Raw genomic sequence first — 22,113 nt, 5'->3', positions numbered from 1 at the left:
CAGGTAGGCTAGTTGAGAACAAGTTCTCATTTGCAACTGCGACCTGGCCAAGATAAAGCAAAGCAGTTCGACACATACAACACAGAGTTACACATGGAATAAACAAAATATACAGTCAATAACACAGTAGAACAAAAATAAAAAACGTCTATATGCAAATGAGGTAAGATAAGGGAGTTAAGGCAATAAATAGGCCATGGTGGCGAAGTAATTACATTATAGCAATTAAACACTGGAATGGTAGATGTGCAGAAGATGGATGTGCAGGTAGAGATACTGTGGTGCAAAAGGAGCAAAATAAATAAATAAAGTATGGGGAAGAGGTAGGTAGATAGATGGGATGTAGAGAGATGGGCTATGAACAGGTGCAGTGATCTGTGAGCTGCTCTGACAGCTGGTGCTTAAAACTAATGAGGGAGCTATGAGTCTCCAGCTTCAGTGATTTTTGTAGTTCGTTCCAGTCAGTGGCAGCAGAGAACTGGAAGGAAAGGCGACCAAATGAGGAATTGGCTTTGGGGGTGACCAGTGAGATATACCTGCTGGAGCGCGTGCTACGAGTTATATGCTGCTATGGTGACCAGCGAGCTGAGATAAGGCAGGGGTTTACCTAGCAGAGACTTGTAGATAACCTTTAGCCAGTGGGTTTGGCGACGAGTATGAAGCGAGGGCCAGCCAACGAGAGCGTACAGGTCGCAGTGGTGGGTAGTGTATGGGGCTTTGGTGACAAAACGGATGGCACTGTGATAGACTGCATCCAGTTTGTTGAGTAGAGTGTTGGAGGCTATTTTACAGATGTCATGGCCGAAGTCGAGGATCGGTAGGATGGTCAGTTTTACAAGGGTATGTTTGGCAGCATGAGTGAAGGATGCTTTGTTGCAAAATAGAAAGCTGATTCTAGATTTAATTTTGGATTGGATATGCTTGATATGAGATTGGAAGGAGAGTTTACAGTCTAGCCAGACACCTGGGTATTTGTAGTTATCCACGTATTCTAAGTCAGAGCCGTCCAGAGTAGTGATGCTGGATGGGCGGGCAGGTGCGGGCAATGATCGGTTGAATAGCATGCATTTAGTGTTATTTGCATTTAAGAGCATTTGGAGGCCACAGAAAGAGAGTTGTATGGCATTGAAGCTCGTCTGGAGGTTTGTTAATAACAGTGCCCAAAGAAGGGCCAGAAGTATACAGAATGGTGTCGTCTGCGTAGAGGTGGATCAGGGAATCCCCAGCAGCAAGAGCGAAATCATTGATGTATACAGAGAAGAAAGTCGGCCTGAGAATTGAACCCTGTGGCACCCCCATAGAGAAAAAGCCTTGGCCAGGTCGATAAATGCACAGTAATGCACAGTAATGTTTCTTATCGATGGCGGTTATGATATCGTTTAGTACCTTGAGCGTGGTTGATGTGCACCCGTGACCGGCTCGGAAACCAGATTGCACAGCGGAGAAGGTACTGTGGCTTTCGAAGACCTCAGAGATGAAGGTTAGGATGGATATAGGTCTGTAGCAGTTTGGGTCTAGAGTGTCTCCCCCTTTGAAGAGGGGGATGAGCGTGGCAGCTTTCCAATCTTTTGGAATCTCAGATGATACAAATGAGAGGTTGAACAGGCTAGTATTAGGGGTTGCAACAATTTTGGTAGATCATTTTAGAAGGAGAGGGTCCAGATTGTCTAGCCCGGCTGATTTGTAGGGGTCCAGATTTTGCAGCTCTTTCAGAATATCAGCTATCTGGATATGGGTGAAGGAGAAATGGTGGGGGCTTGGGCGGGTTGCTGTGGAGGGTGCCGGGCAGTTGACCGGGGTAGGGGTAGCCAGGTGGAAAGCATGGCCAGCCGTAGAGAAATGCGTATTAAAATTCTCAATTATAGTGGATTAGTCGGTTGTAACAGTATTTCCTAGCCTCAGAGCAGTGGGTAGTTGGGAGGAGGTGCTCTTATTCTCCATGGACTTTATAGTGTCCCAGAACTTTTTTGAGTTTGTACTGAAGGATGCACATTTCTCTTTAAAAAAAGCTAGCCTTAGCTTTCCTAACTGCCTGTATATGTTGGTTCCTATATTCCCTGAAAAGTTGCATATTACGGGGGGTATTCAATGCTAATGCAGAACGCGACAGGATGTTTTTGTGCTGGTCAAGGGAAGACAGGTGTGGAGTGAACCAAGTGCTATATCTGTTCCTGGTTCTAAATTTTTTGAATGGTCATGCCTCTTTAAGATGCTGAGGAAGGCACTTTTAAATAATAACTAGGCATCCTCTACTGTCGGGATCAGGTCATTTAGAACCCCCGGGCAGGTCGATTAGAAAGGCCTGCTCACAGAAGTGTTTTAGGGAGCGTTTGACAGTGATGAGGGGTGGTCTTTTGATCGCAGACCCATTACGGATGCCGACAATGAGGCAGTGATCGCTGAGATCTTGGTTGAAAACAGCAAAGCAAATAAAGCAAACTTAGGGAGGAGGCTTCTAATGTTAACATGCATGAAACCAAGGCTTTTACGGTTGTAGAAGTCAACAAATGAGAGAGCCTGGGTGATGGGAGTGGAGCTAGACACTGCAGAACCTGGATTAACCTCTACATCACCAGAGGAACAGAGGAGGAGTAGGATAAAGGCTAAAGGCTAAAGGCTAACAAAACTGGATGTCTAGTACGTTCAGAACACAGAGTAAAAGGAGCAGATTTCTGGGCACGGTAGAATATATTCAAGGCATAATGTACAGACAAAGGTATAGTAGGATGTGAATACAGTGGGGGTAAACCTGTGCATATAGTGATAATGAAAGAGATATTGTCTCTAGAAATAGCATTTAAACCAGGTGATGTCACTGCGTGTGTGGGAGGTGGAACTAAATTGTTAGCCGAGGCGTGTTGAGCAGTGCTAGAGGCTCTACAGTGAAATAAAACAATAGTTACAAACCAAAACAGCAATGGACAAGGCATGGTGACGTTAGGGAGAGGCATGCATAGCCGGGTGATCATAAGAGTCCAGTGCTTCAGGAAACTAGCGGCACGGGGCTAGCAGGCTAACAGAAAGGCCTTAGAGGGATGACGCAACAGAGGAAAGTCTGTCCCTCGTGCAGTTACATCAGTGGACGGATCAGCAGGGCTCTGTGTGGTAAACCAGGCCAGTTGGCAAAATATGTATAGTGGCCAAAGGAATATGTCCGAAGGGCCTCTTAAACCAGCAGCTCAATGTGCGTCAGATAGCTATCAGGTCGAAGATTAGTGGCTGTGCGTTCAGTTAAGCTGCTATAATTCCAGGTGAAAAAAAGGTATATATATTTTTTTTAAATAGGTTCAGAGCTTGCGGTAGGAATCAGCAGATATGGAGAAGAATAAGTCCGACTAGCTCTGGTTTGAGTCGCGCTGTACAGACTGGCGAGAGTTGTCCGGGATAAAGTTAGCTGATGACCGTTAGCTGGCTAGTTAGCTGGCTAGTTTATGTTGGAGAGATTCCAGTAAGAGGTAAAGAGAAATCCGTTAGAGAAAAAGCAGGTCCACATTGGGTGGTGAGGTGGTTGCAGGAGAGTATTTCGAAGTAACGGTTTAGAAAAATATAAAAGATATGTTAAGAAAAAGCTACAAAAATATATATACATGGAACACGACAAGACGAAGGACAAAGATGTCTGACTGCTAACGCCATCTTGGATCCAAAACGCCAGAGACTGATTTTAAAACTGTTAGCTTCCAAACACATATGGTGTGGACTATGTGTGTCTGGTAAACACATGTGGATCTGGTGAACAGTTATCACTTGTTGACCAACTACAGGAATACTGACCTCAGAGTCTCCAGTTTACAGTGGGGATTCCCCAGTCCAGCAGAGAGCAGCTTCACTCCTGAATCCTTCAGGTCATTGTTACTCAGGTCCAGCTCTCTCAGGTGTGAGGGGTTTGACCTCAGAGCTGAGACCAGAGAAGCACAGCCTTCCTCTGTGACTCCACAGCCTGACAGCCTGACAAAGAGATCATCATGACTTCACAAACACACTGTTAATTTAACACCAGTAGTGTAGAAGGACAATGGTAGATGCATTTGTTTTATTCTCTCAAACAACACATAGATTCATCTTCCGTCTTCTACAATTGAATGGTCATAATGTTATACTAATGTGAAAATCAATGAATTTATTCAATATGTTTTTCAATATAATATTATATAAACACTTTAATACATATTTCTCAAAACTGAATATTTATTCCTGATGATTAGTTCTTAAATGTAAGTTTATTTACTCACAGAGCAGCTCTGGAGGCTTTGACCACTGGCAGCAGCCTCAGAAGACCTTCCTCTGATCTGGAGTATTTCTTCAGGTCAAACACATCCAGCTCCTTTTCTGAAGTCAGCAACACAAAGACCAGAGCTGACCACTGTGCAGGTGACAGGTTGGCTTCTGAGAGACTTCCTGAGCTCAGGTAGCTTTGGATCTCCTCCACTAGAGAATGGTCATTCAGCTCATTCAGACAGTGGAACAGATTGATGCTCCTCTCTGGAGAGAGATCCTCCCTGATCTTCTCCTTGATGTACTTGACTGTTTCTTCATGGCTCTGTGAGCTGCTTCTTGTCGTTGTCAGTAGACCTCGTAAGTACTTCTGATTGGACTCCAGTGAGAGGCCCAGAAGGAAGCGAAGGAAAAGGTCCAGGTTTCCCGTCTCACTTTGTAAGGCTTTATCCACAGCACTCTTGTAGACAGTAACTTTACATTTGCGTCTTTTCTTCACAGAAAGGGACGTTGAATGCAGTTCATCCATTAGATTCTCATTGTTGTTGATGAATGAGAGGAACACATATACAGCAGCCAGAAACTCCTGAATGCTCAGATGCACGAAGCAGTACACCTTGTCCTGGTACAGCCCACATTCCTCTTTAAAGAGCTGTGTGCACAATCCTGAGTACACTGAGGCTTCATTGACATCAATGCCAGCCTCTTTCAGGTCTTCTTCATAGAAAATCAGATTGCCATTCACAAGCTGTTGAAAAGCCAGTTTTCCCAGTGACAGAATGCTCTCTTTATTCCAGTGTGGACCTGTCTCTTCTTTCCCAAGATACTTTTCATTCTTCTGTTTGGTATGAAACACCACAAGGTGTGTGTACATCTCAGTCAGAGTCTTGGGCATCTCTTCTCTCTTCTGTTTCAGAATGTGTTCAAGGACTATTGCAGAAATCCAACAGAAGACTGGAATGTGACACATGAGGTGGAGGCTCCTTGATGTCTTTATGTGTGAGATGATTCTGATGGCCAGGTCCTCATCGCTGAATCTCTTCCTGAAGTACTCCTCCTTCTGTGGGTCATTGAACCCTCGTACCTCTGTCACCTGGTCAACACACCCTGAAGGGATCTTATTGGCTGCTGCAGGTCGGGTAGTTATCCAGAGGAGAGCAGAGGGAAGCAGATTTCCCTTGATGAGATTTGTCAGCAGAACATCCACTGAGGTTGACTCTGTGACGTCACAACATATCTTGTTCTTCTGGAAGTCTAGGGGCAGTCGGCACTCATCCAGACCATCAAAGATGAACAGAACTTTGTATTTGTCGTAGTTGGAGATTCTTGATTGTTTGGCTTCCATTGAGAAGTGATTAAGAAGTTCAATCAAAGTGTGTTTGTCCTCTTTCATCAAATTCAGCTCCCGAAAAGGGAATGAAAATACAAATTGGACATCCTGATTTGCTTTTCCTTCAGCCCAGTCCAGAATGAACTTCTGCACAGAGACTGTTTTTCCAATGCCAGCGACTCCCTTTGTCAGCACAGTTCTGATAAGTTTGTCTTGTCCAGTTAAGGGTTTGAAGATGTCGTTACATTTGATTGCAGTCTCTGGTCTTGCTTGTTTCCTGGTTGTGGTCTCAATCTGTCTCAGCTCATGTTCATTATTGACCTCTCCTGTTCCACCCTCTGTGATGTAGAGCTCTGTGTAGATCTTATTGAGGAGTGTTGGGTTTCCTTGTTTAGCGATCCCCTCAAATACACATTGAAACTTCTTCTTTAGATTAGATTTGAGTTCACGTTGGCAAATCACAGCAAGCTCATCTGAATCTAGAAATAACACAGAGGATATTAATATTACGTCTGTTTTAATACCTACAGTATTGAAGGACTATTATAAAGTTTTAAATTATAATAATTTATTATCTTAACTGACTGTATAAATGTATGAATGATTTCATAATGCATTACAGACTGGTGTGACTGATTATATTATTATTGATATTATTGATGGTGTTATTAACGTTGTCTCTCTCTCTCTCTCTTAATTAATCACCAAAAACACATCCCTGCTGCTACTTGATGAGGTCACTAGGTGTTGTGTTACAATATCATTGAGTTACACAGCTACTTTAGCTGTACTTTAGCTACAGCTTTTAAATGTTATAAAACATCATTCAACATGAGGCAGACAGATTTTACATTTCTCCAGTGTGTCAGCAAGCTCCATCTGGTTCATTTTCCTCAGGACGTGCAGTGTGATCTTCAGAGCCCCCTCTCTGGCACTGCTCTCCTGCTGCTCATCTTCAGGGTCCACCACTTCCTTATCCTGCTTCTGACTCTCAAAGCCTTCTGGGAGTTCTGGACTAAGAATCCTCTTGAACATCTTCAGCTCGTTCTTCACAAATATCATAATTTTCTCTTCAAGCAACTGAAATAAATCAAGTAAATAAATAAGTTAAGCAAGAGACTAAATGCTTTCTCATTAACACATTAATGAATGATTGACAGATCAACTTTACTTGAGGTAAACAAAAACAAATGTATATAACAGGACCACGTACACTGAATATGGAGGCCAGGTCTGTTTGATGACTCTGGGAAGACTGACCACTGAGAATCTCTGACTCTGATCTCTCCTGTTGGTTTCTGTGGACAAAACATGAGATTACATCTCCTCATCCAGGGAGTACACACACACACACACACACACACGCACACGCACACACACACACACACACACACACACACACACACACACACACACACACACACACACACACACACACACACACATACACACAGGGAATGTTGTGTTTGTTTAATATTGTTTTAGGACTATGAAAATGGACAAAATGATAGGCCTATGGATTATGAAAACAACAACAATAAATGGGAAAATGGGAGAGGAGAAATGACTAGAGACAGTGTTGTTTAACTCACTGACCAGGACCCATGAGTTCTTCTTACCTTTGTTCAGTAGAAAAGTCTCCCTCTCTAAACCGTATAGGAGGTTCCATAGACTTGTCGCTCTTCATGGACACACAGCTGGGTACAGGGGAGGCTGGTCTCTCCTGCTGGATTGGACTTCAACACAACAGAGACAAACATTACAAATCTAATCTATTCTGAACTCAGATGGGGCAACATAAGAAGAGTTTCATTCCAAAACGCAATATCTCACTTTTCGGAAATGTTCGTAAATGAGCTTTTATTGATTAAAGGAATTAGGAAAGAGATTGGTGTGTTTTATCACTATCTAATCATGGCATGGGGTTGTTCACTATCTAATCATGGCATGGGGTTGTTCACTATCTAATCATGGGGTTGTTCACTGTCTAATCATGGGGTTGTTCACTATCTAATCATGGGGTTGTTCACAATCTAATCATGGGGTTGTTCACTATCTAATCATGGGGTTGTTCACTATCTAATCATGGCATGGGGTTGTTCACTATCTAATCACGGCATGGGGTTGTTCACTATCTAATAATGGCATGGGTTGTTCACTATCTAATCATGGCATGGGGTTGTTCACTATCTAATCATGGGGTTGTTCACTATCTAATCATGGCATGGGGTTGTTCACTATCTAATCATGGGGTTGTTCACTGTCTAATCATGGGGTTGTTCACTATCTAATCATGGGGTTGTTCACTATCTAATCATGGGGTTGTTCACTATCTAATCATGGGGTTGTTCACTATCTAATCATGGGGTTGTTCACTATCTAATCATGGCATGGGGTTGTTAACTATCTAATCATGGGGTTGTTCACTATCTAATCATGGGGTTGTTCACTATCTAATCATGGGGTTGTTCACTATCTAATCATGGGGTTGTTCACTATCTAATCATGTCATGGGGTTGTTAACTATCTAATCATGGGGTTGTTCACTATCTAATCATGGGGTTGTTCACTATCTAATCATGGGGTTGTTCACTATCTAATCATGGGGTTGTTCACTATCTAATCATGGGGTTGTTCACTATCTAATCACGGCATGGGGTTGTTCACTATCTAATCATGGGGTTGTTCACTATCTAATCATGGCATGGGGTTGTTCACTATCTAATCATGGGGTTGTTCACTATCTAATCATGGCATGGGGTTGTTCACTATCTAATCATGGGGTTGTTCACTATCTAATCATGGGGTTGTTCACTATCTAATCATGGCATGGGGTTGTTCACTATCTAATCATGGGATTGTTCACTATCTAATTATCGGGTTGTTCACTATCTAATCATGGGGTTGTTCACTATCTAATCATGGGGTTGTTCAATATCTAATCATGGGGTTGTTCACTATCTAATCATGGGGTTGTTCACTATCTAATCACGGGGTTGTTCACTATCTAATCATTGGGTTGTTCACTATCTAATCATGGGGTTGTTCACTATCTAATCATGGGGTTGTTCACTATCTAATCATGGGGTTGTTCACTATCTATTCATGGCATGGGGTTGTTCACTATCTAATCAAGGGGTTGTTCACTATCTAATCATTGTGTTGTTCACTATCTAATCATGGCATGGGGTTGTTCACTATCTAATCATGGGGTTGTTCACTATCTAATCACGGCATGGGGTTGTTCACTATCTAATCATGGGGTTGTTCACTATCTAATCACGGCATGGGGTTGTTCACTATCTAATCATGGCATGGGGTTGTTCACTATCTAATCATGGGGTTGTTCACTATCTAATCATGACATGGGGTTGTTCACTATCTAATCATGGGGTTGTTCACTATCTAATCATGGGGTTGTTCACTATCTAATCATGGGGTTGTTCACTATCTAATCATGGGGTTGTTCACTATCTAATCATGGGGTTGTTCACTATCTAATCACGGCATGGGGTTGTTCACTATCTAATCATGGGGTTGTTCACTATCTAATCATGGCATGGGGTTGTTCACTATCTAATCACGGCATGTGGTTGTTCACTATCTAATCATGGGGTTGTTCACTATCTAATCATGTCATGGGGTTGTTCACTATCTAATCATGGGGTTGTTCACTATCTTATCATGGGGTTGTTCACTATCTAATCATGGGGTTGTTCACTATCTAATCATGGGGTTGTTCACTATCTAATCATGGGATTGTTCACTATCTAATCATGGGGGTGTTCACTATCTAATCATGGGGTTGTTCACTATCTAATCATGGGGGTGTTCACTATATAATCATGGGGTTGTTCACTATCTAATCATGGCATGGGGTTGTTAACTATCTAATAATGGCATGGGTTGTTCACTATCTAATCATGGCATGGGGTTGTTCACTATCTAATAATGGCATGGGTTGTTCACTATCTAATCATGACATGGGGTTGTTCACTATCTAATCATGGCATGGGGTTGTTAACTATCTAATCACGGCATGGGGTTGTTCACTATCTAATAATGGCATGGGTTGTTCACTATCTAATCATGGCATGGGGTTGTTCACTATCTAATCATGGGGTTGTTCACTATCTAATCATGGCATGGGGTTGTTAACTATCTAATCATGGGGTTGTTCACTATCTAATCACTGCATGGGGTTGTTCACTATCTAATCATGGGGTTGTTCACTATCTAATCATGGGGTTGTTCACTATCTAATCATGGCATGGGGTTGTTCACTATCTAATCATGGGGTTGTTCATTATCTAATCATGGCATGGGGTTGTTCACTATCTAATCATGGGGTTGTTCACTATCTAATCAGGGCATGGGGTTGTTCACTATCTAATCATGGGGTTGTTCACTATCTAATCATGGGGTTGTTCACTATCTAATCATGGGGTTGTTCACTATCTAATCATGGCATGGGGTTGTTCACTATCTAATCATGGGATTGTTCACTATCTAATTATGGGGTTGTTCACTATCTAATCATGGGGTTGTTCACTATCTAATCATGGGGTTGTTCAATATCTAATCATGGGGTTGTTCACTATCTAATCATGGGGTTGTTCACTATCTAATCACGGGGTTGTTCACTATCTAATCATGGGGTTGTTCACTATCTAATCATGGGGTTGTTCACTATCTAATCATGGGGTTGTTCACTATCTAATCATGGGGTTGTTCACTATCTATTCATGGCATGGGGTTGTTCACTATCTAATCAAGGGGTTGTTCACTATCTAATCATTGTGTTGTTCACTATCTAATCATGGGGTTGTTCACTATCTAATCACGGGGTTGTTCACTATCTAATCATGGGGTTGTTCACTATCTAATCATGGGGTTGTTCACTATCTAATCATGGGGTTGTTCACTATCTAATCACGGCATGGGGTTGTTCACTATCTAATCATGACATGGGGTTGTTCACTATCTAATCATGGGGTTGTTCACTATCTAATCATGGGGTTGCTCACTATCTAATCATGTCATGGGGTTGTTCACTATCTAATCATGGGGGTGTTCACTATCTAATCATGGGGTTGTTCACTATCTAATCATGGGGTTGTTCACTATCTAATCATGGGGTTGTTCACTATCTAATCATGGCATGGGGTTGTTCACTATCTAATCATGGGGTTGTTCACTATCTAATCATGGCATGGGGTTGTTCACTATCTAATCATGGGGTTGTTCACTATCTAATCACGGCATGGGGTTGTTCACTATCTAATCATGGCATGGGGTTGTTCACTATCTAATCATGGGGTTGTTCACTATCTAATCATGACATGGGGTTGTTCACTATCTAATCATGGGGTTGTTCACTATCTAATCATGGGGTTGTTCACTATCTAATCATGGGGTTGTTCACTATCTAATCACGGCATGGGGTTGTTCACTATCTAATCATGGGGTTGTTCACTATCTAATCATGGCATGGGGTTGTTCACTATCTAATCACGGCATGTGGTTGTTCACTATCTAATCATGGGGTTGTTCACTATCTAATCATGTCATGGGGTTGTTCACTATCTAATCATGGGGTTGTTCACTATCTAATCATGGGGTTGTTCACTATCTAATCATGGGGTTGTTCACTATCTAATCATGGGGTTGTTCACTATCTAATCATGGGGTTGTTCACTATCTAATCATGGGGTTGTTCACTATCTAATCATGGCATGGGGTTGTTCACTATCTAATCATGGGGTTGTTCACTATCTAATCACGGCATGGGGTTGTTCATTATCTAATCATAGCATGGGGTTGTTCACTATCTAATCATGGGGTTGTTCACTATCTAATCATGACATGGGGTTGTTCACTATCTAATCATGGGGTTGTTCACTATCTAATCATGGGGTTTTTCACTATCATGGCATGGGGTTGTTCACTATCTAATCATGGGGTTGTTCACTATCTAATCACGGCATGGGGTTGTTCACTATCTAATCATGGCATGGGGTTGTTCACTATATAATCATGGGGTTGTTCACTATGTAATCATGACATGGGGTTGTTCACTATTTAATCATGGGGTTGTTCACTATCTAATCACGGCATGGGGTTGTTCACTATCTAATCATGGGGTTGTTCACTATCTAATCATGGGGTTGTCCCCTATCTGATCATGGGGTTGTCCCCTATCTGATCATGGGGTTGTTCACTATCTAATCACGGCATGGGGTTGTTCACTATCTAATCATGGGGTTGTCCCCTATCTGATCATGGGGTTGTTCACTATCTAATCACGGCATGGGGTTGTTCACTATCTAATCATGGGGTTGTTCACTATCTAATCACGGCATGGGGTTGTTCACTATCTAATCATGGGGTTGTCCCCTATCTGATCATGGGGTTGTTCACTATCTAATCATGGCGTTGTTCACTATCTAATCACGGCATGGGGTTGTTCACTATCTAATCACGGGGTTGTTCACTATCAATAATCATGGGGTTGTCCCCTATCTAATCATGGGGTTGTTCACTATCTAATCATGGGGTTGTTCACTATCTAATCATGGGGTTGTCCCCTATCTGATCATGGGGTTGTTCACTATCTAATCATGGCATGGGGTTGTTCACTATCTAATCATGGGGTTGTTCACTATCTAATCATGGGGTTGTTCACTATCTAATCATGGGGTTGTTCACTATCTAATCATGGGGTTGTTCACTATCTAATCATGGGGTTGTCCCCTATCTGATCATGGGGTTGTTCACTATCTAATCACGGCATGGGGTTGTTCACTATCTAATCATGGGGTTGTCCCCTATCTGATCATGGGGTTGTTCACTATCTAATCACGGCATGGGGTTGTTCACTATCTAATCATGGGGTTGTTCACTATCTAATGACGGCATGGGGTTGTTCACTATCTAATCATGGGGTTGTTCACTGTCTAATCATGGGGTTGTCCCCTATCTGATCATGGGGTTGTTCACTATCTAATCACGGCATGGAGTTGTTCACTATCTATTCACGACATGGGGTTGTTCACTATCTAATCATGGGGTTGTTCACTATCTAATCATGGGGTTGTTCACTATCTAATCACGACATGGGGTTGTTCACTATCTAATCATGTGGTTGTTCACTATCTAATCATGGGGTTGTTCACTATCTAATCACAGCATGGGGTTGTTCACTATCTAATCATGGCATGGGGTTGTTCACTATCTAATCACAGCATGGGGTTGTTCACTATCTAATCATGGGGTTGTTCACTATCTAATCATGGGGTTGTTCACTATCTAATCATGGGGTTGTTCACTATCTAATCACGACATGGGGTTGTTCACTATCTAATCACGGCATGGGGTTGTTCACTGTCTAATCATGGGGTTGTTCACTATCTAATCATGGCATGGGGTTGTTCACTATCTAATCATGTCATGGGGTTGTTCACTATCTAATCATGGCATGGGGTTGTTCACTATCTAATCATGACATGGGGTTGTTCACTATCTAATCATGGGGTTGTTCACTATCTAATCATGGCATGGGGTTGTTCACTATCTAATCATGGCATGGGGTTGTTCACTATCTAATCACGGCATGGGGTTGTTCACTATCTAATCATGGGGTTGTTCACTATCTAATCATGGCATGGGGTTGTTCACTATCTAATCATGGGGTTGTTCACTATCTAATCATGGGGTTGTTCACTATCTAATCATGGCATGGGGTTGTTCACTATCTAATCATGGGGTTGTTCACTATCTAATCATGGCATGGGGTTGTTCACTATCTAATCACGGCATGGGGTTGTTCACTATCTAATCATGGGGTTGTTCACTATCTAATCATGGCATGGGGTTGTTCACTATCTAATCACGGCATGGGGTTGTTCACTATCTAATCATGGCATGGGGTTGTTCACTATCTAATCATGGGGTTGTTCACTATCTAATCATGGGGTTGTTCACTATCTAATCATGGGGTTGTTCACTATCTAATCACGGCATGGGGTTGTTCACTATCTAATCATGGGGTTGTTCACTATCTAATCATGGCATGGGTTGTTCACTATCTAATCATGGGGTTGTTCACTATCTAATCACGGCATGGGGTTGTTCACTATCTAATCATGGGGTTGTTCACTATCTAATCATGGGGTTGTCCCCTATCTGATCATGGGGTTGTTCACTATCTAATCACGGCATGGAGTTGTTCACTATCTATTCACGACATGGGGTTGTTCACTATCTAATCATGGGGTTGTTCACTATCTAATCATGGGGTTGTTCACTATCTAATCACGACATGGGGTTGTTCACTATCTAATCACAGCATGGGGTTGTTCACTATCTAATCATGGCATAGGGTTGTTCACTATCTAATCATGTCATGGGGTTGTTCACTATCTAACCATGGCATGGGGTTGTTCACTATCTAATCATGACATGGGGTTGTTCACTATGTAATCATGGGGTTGTTCACTATCTAATCATGGCATGGGGTTGTTCACTATCTAATCATGGCATGGGTTTGTTCACTATCTAATCACGGCATGGGGTTGTTCACTATCTAATCATGGGGTTGTTCACTATCTAATCATGGCATGGGGTTGTTCACTATCTAATCATGGGGTTGTTCACTATCTAATCATGGCATGGGGTTGTTCACTATCTAATCACGGCATGGGGTTGTTCACTATCTAATCATGGCATGGGGTTGTTCACTATCTAATCATGGGGTTGTTCACTATCTAATCATGGGGTTGTTCACTATCTAATCACGGCATGGGGTTGTTCACTATCTAATCATGGGGTTGTTCACTATCTAATCATGGCATGGGTTGTTCACTATCTAATCATGGGGTTGTTCACTATCTAATCATGGCATGGGGTTGTTCACTATCTAATCATGGGGTTGTTCACTATCTAATCATGGGGTTGTTCACTATCTAATCATGGGGTTGTTCACTATCTAATCATGGGGTTGTTCACTATCTAATCATGGCATGGGGTTGTTCACTATCTAATCATGACATGGGGTTGTTCACTATCTAATCATGGGGTTGTTCACTATCTAATCATGGCATGGGGTTGTTCACTATCTAATCATGGCATGGGGTTGTTCACTATCTAATCATGGGGTTGTTCACTATCTAATCATGGCATGGGGTTGTTCACTATCTAATCATGGGGTTGTTCACTATCTAGTCATGGCATGGGGTTGTTCACTATCTAATCATGGGGTTGTTCACTATCTAATCATGGCATGGCGTTGTTCACTATCTAATCATGGGGTTGTTCACTATCTAATCATGGCATGGGGTTGTTCACTATCTAATCACGGCATGGGGTTGTTCACTATCTAATCATGGCATGGGGTTGTTCACTATCTAATCATGGGGTTGTTCACTATCTAATCATGGGGTTGTTCACTATCTAATCATGGGGTTGTTCACTATCTAATCATGGCATGGGTTGTTCACTATCTAATCATGGGGTTGTTCACTATCTAATCATGGCATGGGGTTGTTCACTATCTAATCATGGGGTTGTTCACTATCTAATCATGGGGTTCTTCACTATCTAATCATGGGGTTGTTCACTATCTAATCATGGGGTTGTTCACTATCTAATCACGGCATGGGGTTGTTCACTATCTAATCATGGGGTTGTTCACTATCTAATCATGGCATGGGGTTGTTCACTATCTAATCATGACATGGGGTTGTTCACTATCTAATCATGGGGTTGTTCACTATCTAATCATGGCATGGGGTTGTTCACTATCTAATCATGGCATGGGGTTGTTCACTATCTAATCATGGGGTTGTTCACTATCTAATCATGGCATGGGGTTGTTCACTATCTAATCATGGGGTTGTTCACTATCTAGTCATGGCATGGGGTTGTTCACTATCTAATCATGGGGTTGTTCACTATCTAATCATGGCATGGGGTTGTTCACTATCTAATCATGGGGTTGTTCACTATCTAATCATGGCATGGGGTTGTTCACTATCTAATCACGGCATGGGGTTGTTCACTATCTAATCATGGCATGGGGTTGTTCACTATCTAATCATGGGGTTGTTCACTATCTAATCATGGGGTTGTTCACTATCTAATCATGGGGTTGTTCACTATCTAATCACGGCATGGGGTTGTTCACTATCTAATCATGGGGTTGTTCACTATCTAATCATGGCATGGGGTTGTTCACTATCTAATCACGGCATGGGGTTGTTCACTATCTAATCATGGCATGGGGTTGTTCACTATCTAATCATGGGGTTGTTCACTATCTAATCATGGGGTTGTTCACTATCTAATCATGGGGTTGTTCACTATCTAATCACGGCATGGGGTTGTTCACTATCTAATCATGGGGTTGTTCACTATCTAATCAAGGGGTTGTTCACTATCTAATCATGGCATGGGGTTGTTCACTATCTAATCATGGGGTTGTTCACTATCTAATCATGGGGTTGTTCACTATCTAATCATGGGGTTGTTCACTATCTAATCATGGGGTTGTTCACTATCTAATCATGGGGTTGTTCACTATCTAATCATGGGGTTGTTCTCTATCTAATCATGGGGTTGTTCACTATCTAATCATGGGGTTGTTCACTATCTAATCATGGGGTTGTTCTCTATCTAATCATGGGGTTGTTCACTATCTAATCATGGGGTTGTTCACTATCTAATCATGGGGTTGTTCACTATCTAATCATGGGGTTGTTCACTATCTAATCATGGGGTTGTTCACTATCTAATCATGGGGTTGTTCACTATCTAATTATGGGGTTGTCCACTATCTAATCATGGGGTTGTTCACTATCTAATCATGGGGTTGTTCACTATCTAATCATGGGGTTGTTCACTATCTAATCATGGGGTTGTTCACTATCTAATCATGGGGTTGTTCACTATCTAATCATGGGGTTGTTCACTAGCTAATCATGGGGTTGTTCACTATCTAATCATGGGGTTGTTCACTATCTAATCATGGGGTTGTTCACTATCTAATCATGGGGTTGTTCACTATCTAATCATGGGGTTGTTCACTATCTAATCATGGGGTTGTTCACTATCTAATCATGGGGTTGTTCACTATCTAATCATGGGGTTGTTCACTATCTAATCATGGGGTTGTTCACTATCTAATCATGGGGTTGTTCACTATCTAATCATGGGGTTGTTCACTATCTAATCATGGGGTTGTTCACTATCTAATCATGGGGTTGTTCACTATCTAATCATGGGGTTGTTCACTATCTAATCATGGGGTTGTTCAATGACAGACATGTATTTGTTTAAAATCTATCACTTGATGATATCAATTCAAAGAGAGAAATAATCATGTGGTTTTGCTGAAATATCTACCTCATTCATATTGAAATAGCTAAATATCTGTCTCATTCTCAAATGTGACCGGTCGGCTCAATTCGGTCTCATTTAGCAACATTTGAAATGTTGTTTCCAGATTGGATAAAAGTAGAGACTGAGGGCTAGATAATGGTATATCATACACTACAGTTGAGGAACAATGGGAAAGTAATTCTGCTTTGAACGTTGATAAACTTGTAACCTCACTTTTGAGAAAATGTCCGTTGAAAGTTTTGGTATCTACTGGAGAGCTCTTCTTTGTCTACAGGGCTGCTACTTTGGCAGATAATGTCACCCATCTAAATAAATAATTATATATATAATTACCTAATGTATGGTGTTTTTGGTTTGTCAGTTGCATTGTTTGTTATACTATACATTGTTATTTTATTGTTGTTAGTGGGAAAATTAACTAGAAAATGTTATATTTCGCAATTCTGAGTAATTACTACTTTAGTAAGGAATTACACATTATTCAGTACTACTTTAGTTACTACATAATTCCAATAGATGGCAGCATAAGACTACAAATGACATTTCAGAAGATTAGTTTAGTTTTCTCCCTGGATACACCACCACTCCCCCTCACAGGAAAACTCCTGTGTGCTTCTTTCTGTCCTTTTCCACACTGCTAACACAAGAGGAAGGACTGAAAAAGCATTTAACAGATTACTGTGAAGTAATATAATGATGATTCATGTTTATTATGATCTGTTTTTATGGTCATGTTTTGAATTATTGTTGTACTTCATTACTATAATGATTATTAATAATCCTGAACATTAATTCAGTCACTTCTTGTTGAGAAAAACTTATTTTCCTTGTCATTGTCAAATTCATCAACCAGCAATACAAAATGTATTCTGTCTGTTTTAAATCGGACACATCTTGAAAAAGAGGACTGTAATGATAGTAATAATAATTTAATAAAGATATACTCATCTAAAATCTATTAACTGATAATAATAATAATTTAATAAAGATATACCCATCTATAATCTATTAACTGATAGTAATAATAGTAATAATAATTTAAGATATACCCATCTAAAATCTATTAACTGATAATAATAGTAATTTAATAAAGATATACCCATCTAAAATCTATTAACTGATAATAATAATAATTTAATAAAGATATACCCATCTATAATCTATTAACTGATAATAATAGTAATAATAATTTAAGATATACCCATCTAAAATCTATTAATTGATAATAATAATAATTTAATAAAGATATACCCATCTATAATCTATTATCTGATAATAATAGTAATTTAATAAAGATATACCCATCTAAAATCTATTAACTGATAATAATAGTAATAATAATTTAATAAAGATATACCCATCTAAAATCTATTAACTGATAATAATAATAATTTAATAAAGATATACCCATCTAAAATCTATTAACTGGTCATCTGAGAAAAGTAATATTTAAGTTAACCATAAGCAACCATTTCTGATTAAAAAACAACTGTGAACATTTTGGAAATAAACTCATATAAATTATTTTAAAAAGTGTTATCTCACCTGTTAGCTTTGGTGTGATGTTCCCCAGAGAGACGCCTTTTAGAGGCAGGGACCCCCTCCTCTCTCTCCCCAGAGAGACTAATTTTAGAGGCAGGTCCATCTTCTCTCTCTCCCGAGAGACTAATTTTAGAGGCAGGTCCCTCTTCTCTCTCTCCAGAGAGGCTCATTTTAGAGCACTGACCCCTAAACAGAGATCCAACATGTTGGTTGTGGTCAACACAGTGACAACTAAACAGAGATCCAACATGTTGGTTGTGGTTAACACAGTGACAACTAAACAGAGATCCAACATGTTGGTTGTGGTTAACACAATAATTCTTGAATGTCAATTGTTATCATTTATTATTTATCTCTAATAAAACATTTAATAACAGACATATTAAAACAGTCAGGTTATTTAATGCATCACATGGACATGTAGTTGTGACATCTCATCTCCATGGTAACTGTCAACAATAATAATAATGTCTGTTAAGGATAATATAATAAGTCACTGTTTGTTAAGGTAGTTATAGACAGTACATCAACAATAATAATAATAATAATAATAATAATAATAATGGACAGTTGGTGAGGGCCATCTGGCCCATAGAGACTAAAGGACTATGCTGTGGCCCTCACCAACTGGCCATCTGGCCCATAGAGACTAAAGGACTGTGCTGTGGCCCTCACCAACTGGCCATCTGGCCCATAGAGACTAAAGGACTGTGCTGTGGCCCTCACCAACTGGCCACCTGGCCCATAGAGACTAAAGGACTATACTGTGGCCCTCACCAACTGGCCACCTGGCCCATAGAGACTAAAGGACTATGCTGTGGCCCTCACCAACTGGCCATCTGGCCCATAGAGACTAAAGGACTATCCTGTGGCCCTCACCAACTGTCCATCTGGCCCATAGAGACTCAAGGACTATGCTGTGGACCCTCACCAACTGGCCATCTGGCCCATAGATACTAAAGGACTATGCTGTGGCCCTCACCAACTGGCCATCTGGCCCATAGAGACTAAAGGACTATGCTGTGGCCCTCACCAACTGGCCATCTGGCCCATAGAGACTAAAGGACTGTGCTGTGGCCCTCACCAACTGGCCACCTGGCCCATAGAGACTAAAGGACTATGCTGTGGCCCTCACCAACTGGCCAACTGGCCCATAGAGACTAAAGGACTATGCTGTGGCCCTCACCAACTGGCCATCTGGCCCATAGAGACTAAAGGACTATGCTGTGGCCCTCACCAACTGGCCACCTGGCCCATATATACTAAAGGACTATGCTGTGGCCCTCACCAACTGGCCACCTGGCCCATAGAGACTAAAGGACTATGCTGTGGCCCTCACCAACTGGCCATCTGGCCCATAGAGACTAAAGGACTATCCTGTGGCCCTCACCAACTGTCCATCTGGCCCATAGAGACTCAAGGACTATGCTGTGGACCTCACTAACTGGCCACCTGGCCCATAGAGACTAAAGGACTATGCTGTGGCCCTCACCAACTGGCCAACTGGCCCATAGAGACTAAAGGACTATGCTGTGGCCCTCACCAACTGGCCATGTGGCCCATAGAGACTAAAGGACTGTGCTGTGGCCCTCACCAACTGGCCACCTGGCCCATAGAGACTAAAGGACTATGCTGTGGCCCTCACCAACTGGCCAACTGGCCCATAGAGACTAAAGGACTATGCTGTGGCCCTCACCAACTGGCCATCTGGCCCATAGAGACTAAAGGACTATGCTGTGGCCCTCACCAACTGGCCACCTGGCCCATAGATACTAAAGGACTATGCTGTGGCCCTCACCAACTGGCCACCTGGCCCATAGAGACTAAAGGACTATGCTGTGGCCCTCACCAACTGGCCATCTGGCCCATAGAGACTAAAGGACTATCCTGTGGCCCTCACCAACTGTCCATCTGGCCCATAGAGACTCAAGGACTATGCTGTGGACCTCACCAACTGGCCACCTGGCCCATAGAGACTAAAGGACTATGCTGTGGCCCTCACCAACTGGCCAACTGGCCCATAGAGACTAAAGGACTATGCTGTGGCCCTCACCAACTGGCCATCTGGCCCATAGAGACTAAAGGACTATGCTGTGGCCCTCACCAACTGGCCACCTGGCCCATAGAGACTAAAGGACTATGCTGTGGCCCTCACCAACTGGCCATCTGGCCCATAGAGACTAAAGGACTATGCTGTGGCCCTCACCAACTGGTCATCTGGCCCATAGAGACTAAAGGACTATGCTGTGGCCCTCACCAACTGGCCATCTGGCCCATAGAGACTAAAGGACTATGCTGTGGCCCTCACCAACTGGCCATCTGGCCCATAGAGACTAAAGGACTATCCTGTGGCCCTCACCAACTGTCCATCTGGCCCATAGAGACTCAAGGACTATGCTGTGGACCTCACCAACTGGCCATCTGGCCCATAGATACTAAAGGACTATGCTGTGGCCCTCACCAACTGGCCATCTGGCCCATAGAGACTAAAGGACTATGCTGTGGCCCTCACCAACTGGCCATCTGGCCCATAGAGACTAAATTACGATGATGTGGCCCTCACCAACTGACCACCTGGCCCTTAGAGACTAAAGGACTATGCTGTGGCCCTCACCAACTGACCACCTGGCCCATAGAGACTAAAGGACTATGCTGTGGCCCATAGAGACTAAAGGACTATGCTGTGGCCCATAGAGACTAAAGGACTATGCTGTGGCCCTCACCAACTGACCACCTGGCCCATAAAGACTAAAGGACTATGCTGTGGCCCATAGAGACTAAAGGACTATGCTGTGGCCCTCACCAACTGACCACCTGGCCCATAGAGACTAAAGGACTATGCTGTGGCCCATAGAGACTAAAGGACTATGCTGTGGCCCATAGAGACTAAAGGACTATGCTGTGGCCCATAGAGACTAAAGGACTATGCTGTGGCCCTCACCAACTGGCCATCTGGTCCATAAAGACTAAAGGACTATACACTCTCTGCTGCAAACCACATCAAGCCATCTCTGAACTGGACACTAAATAACTGAACTATACTGCATTAGCTCTCTGTTCATCTCTCTTAGATATATTTATACTGATACTGTAAATGTGGACATCTACTGTATATCAACTGTATAGCCACTGTACTGTTTATCGACTGTACTGTTTATCGACTGTACTGTTTATCGACTGTACTGTTTATCAACTGTTTATCAACTGTATATCAAATATATTTATACTGTACTGTATATCAACTCTATAGCCACTGTACTGTATATCAACTGTATATCCACTGTACTGTATATGTGTATATCCACTGTTCATTCTCTTATAGCTCTATGCTCACTACCTAGTTGTGTATATCCATTGTTCATTGTCTTATAGCTCTATGCTCACTACCTAGTTGTGTATATCCACTGTTCATTGTCTTATAGCTCTATGCTCACTACCTAGTTGTGTATATCCACTGTTCATTGTCTTATAGCTCTATGCTCACTCTACCTAGTTGTGTATATCCACTGTACTGTATATGTGTATATCCACTGTTCATTCTCTTATAGCTCTATGCTCACTACCTAGTTGTGTATATCCACTGTTCATTGTCTTATATCTCTATGCTCACTACCTAGTTGTGTATATCC

At 41.9% G+C, this 22,113-nt stretch overlaps 1 protein-coding gene across 4 annotated transcripts in view; it reads right to left on the bottom strand.

Annotated features, from left to right (window-relative positions):
- The window catches only part of LOC135564803 (NACHT, LRR and PYD domains-containing protein 4E-like), a 259,953-nt gene that overhangs the window by 5,078 nt on the left and 232,762 nt on the right, over positions 1-22,113 (bottom strand). For 3 of the 4 annotated variants that reach the window (XM_065010865.1, XM_065010867.1, XM_065010866.1), the window contains 2 exons: positions 4,233-6,024; positions 3,775-3,948 (listed from right to left, as the gene is read on the bottom strand). In XM_065010865.1, coding sequence (XP_064866937.1) covers positions 3,775-3,948; positions 4,233-6,024 — 1,966 coding nt within the window. Of the gene's footprint in view, positions 1-3,774; positions 3,949-4,232; positions 6,025-6,396; positions 6,843-22,113 lie in introns of those variants that run through there. The other variant, XM_065010868.1, reaches the window with a different exon arrangement.

The sequence above is a fragment of the Oncorhynchus nerka genome, linkage group LG26, assembly GCF_034236695.1.
Source record: "Oncorhynchus nerka isolate Pitt River linkage group LG26, Oner_Uvic_2.0, whole genome shotgun sequence".
NCBI classification, from domain to species: Eukaryota; Metazoa; Chordata; class Actinopteri; order Salmoniformes; family Salmonidae; genus Oncorhynchus; species Oncorhynchus nerka.
The sequence above is the reverse complement of the archived record's forward strand: the minus strand, read 5'-3'. Positions and strand labels throughout refer to the sequence as shown.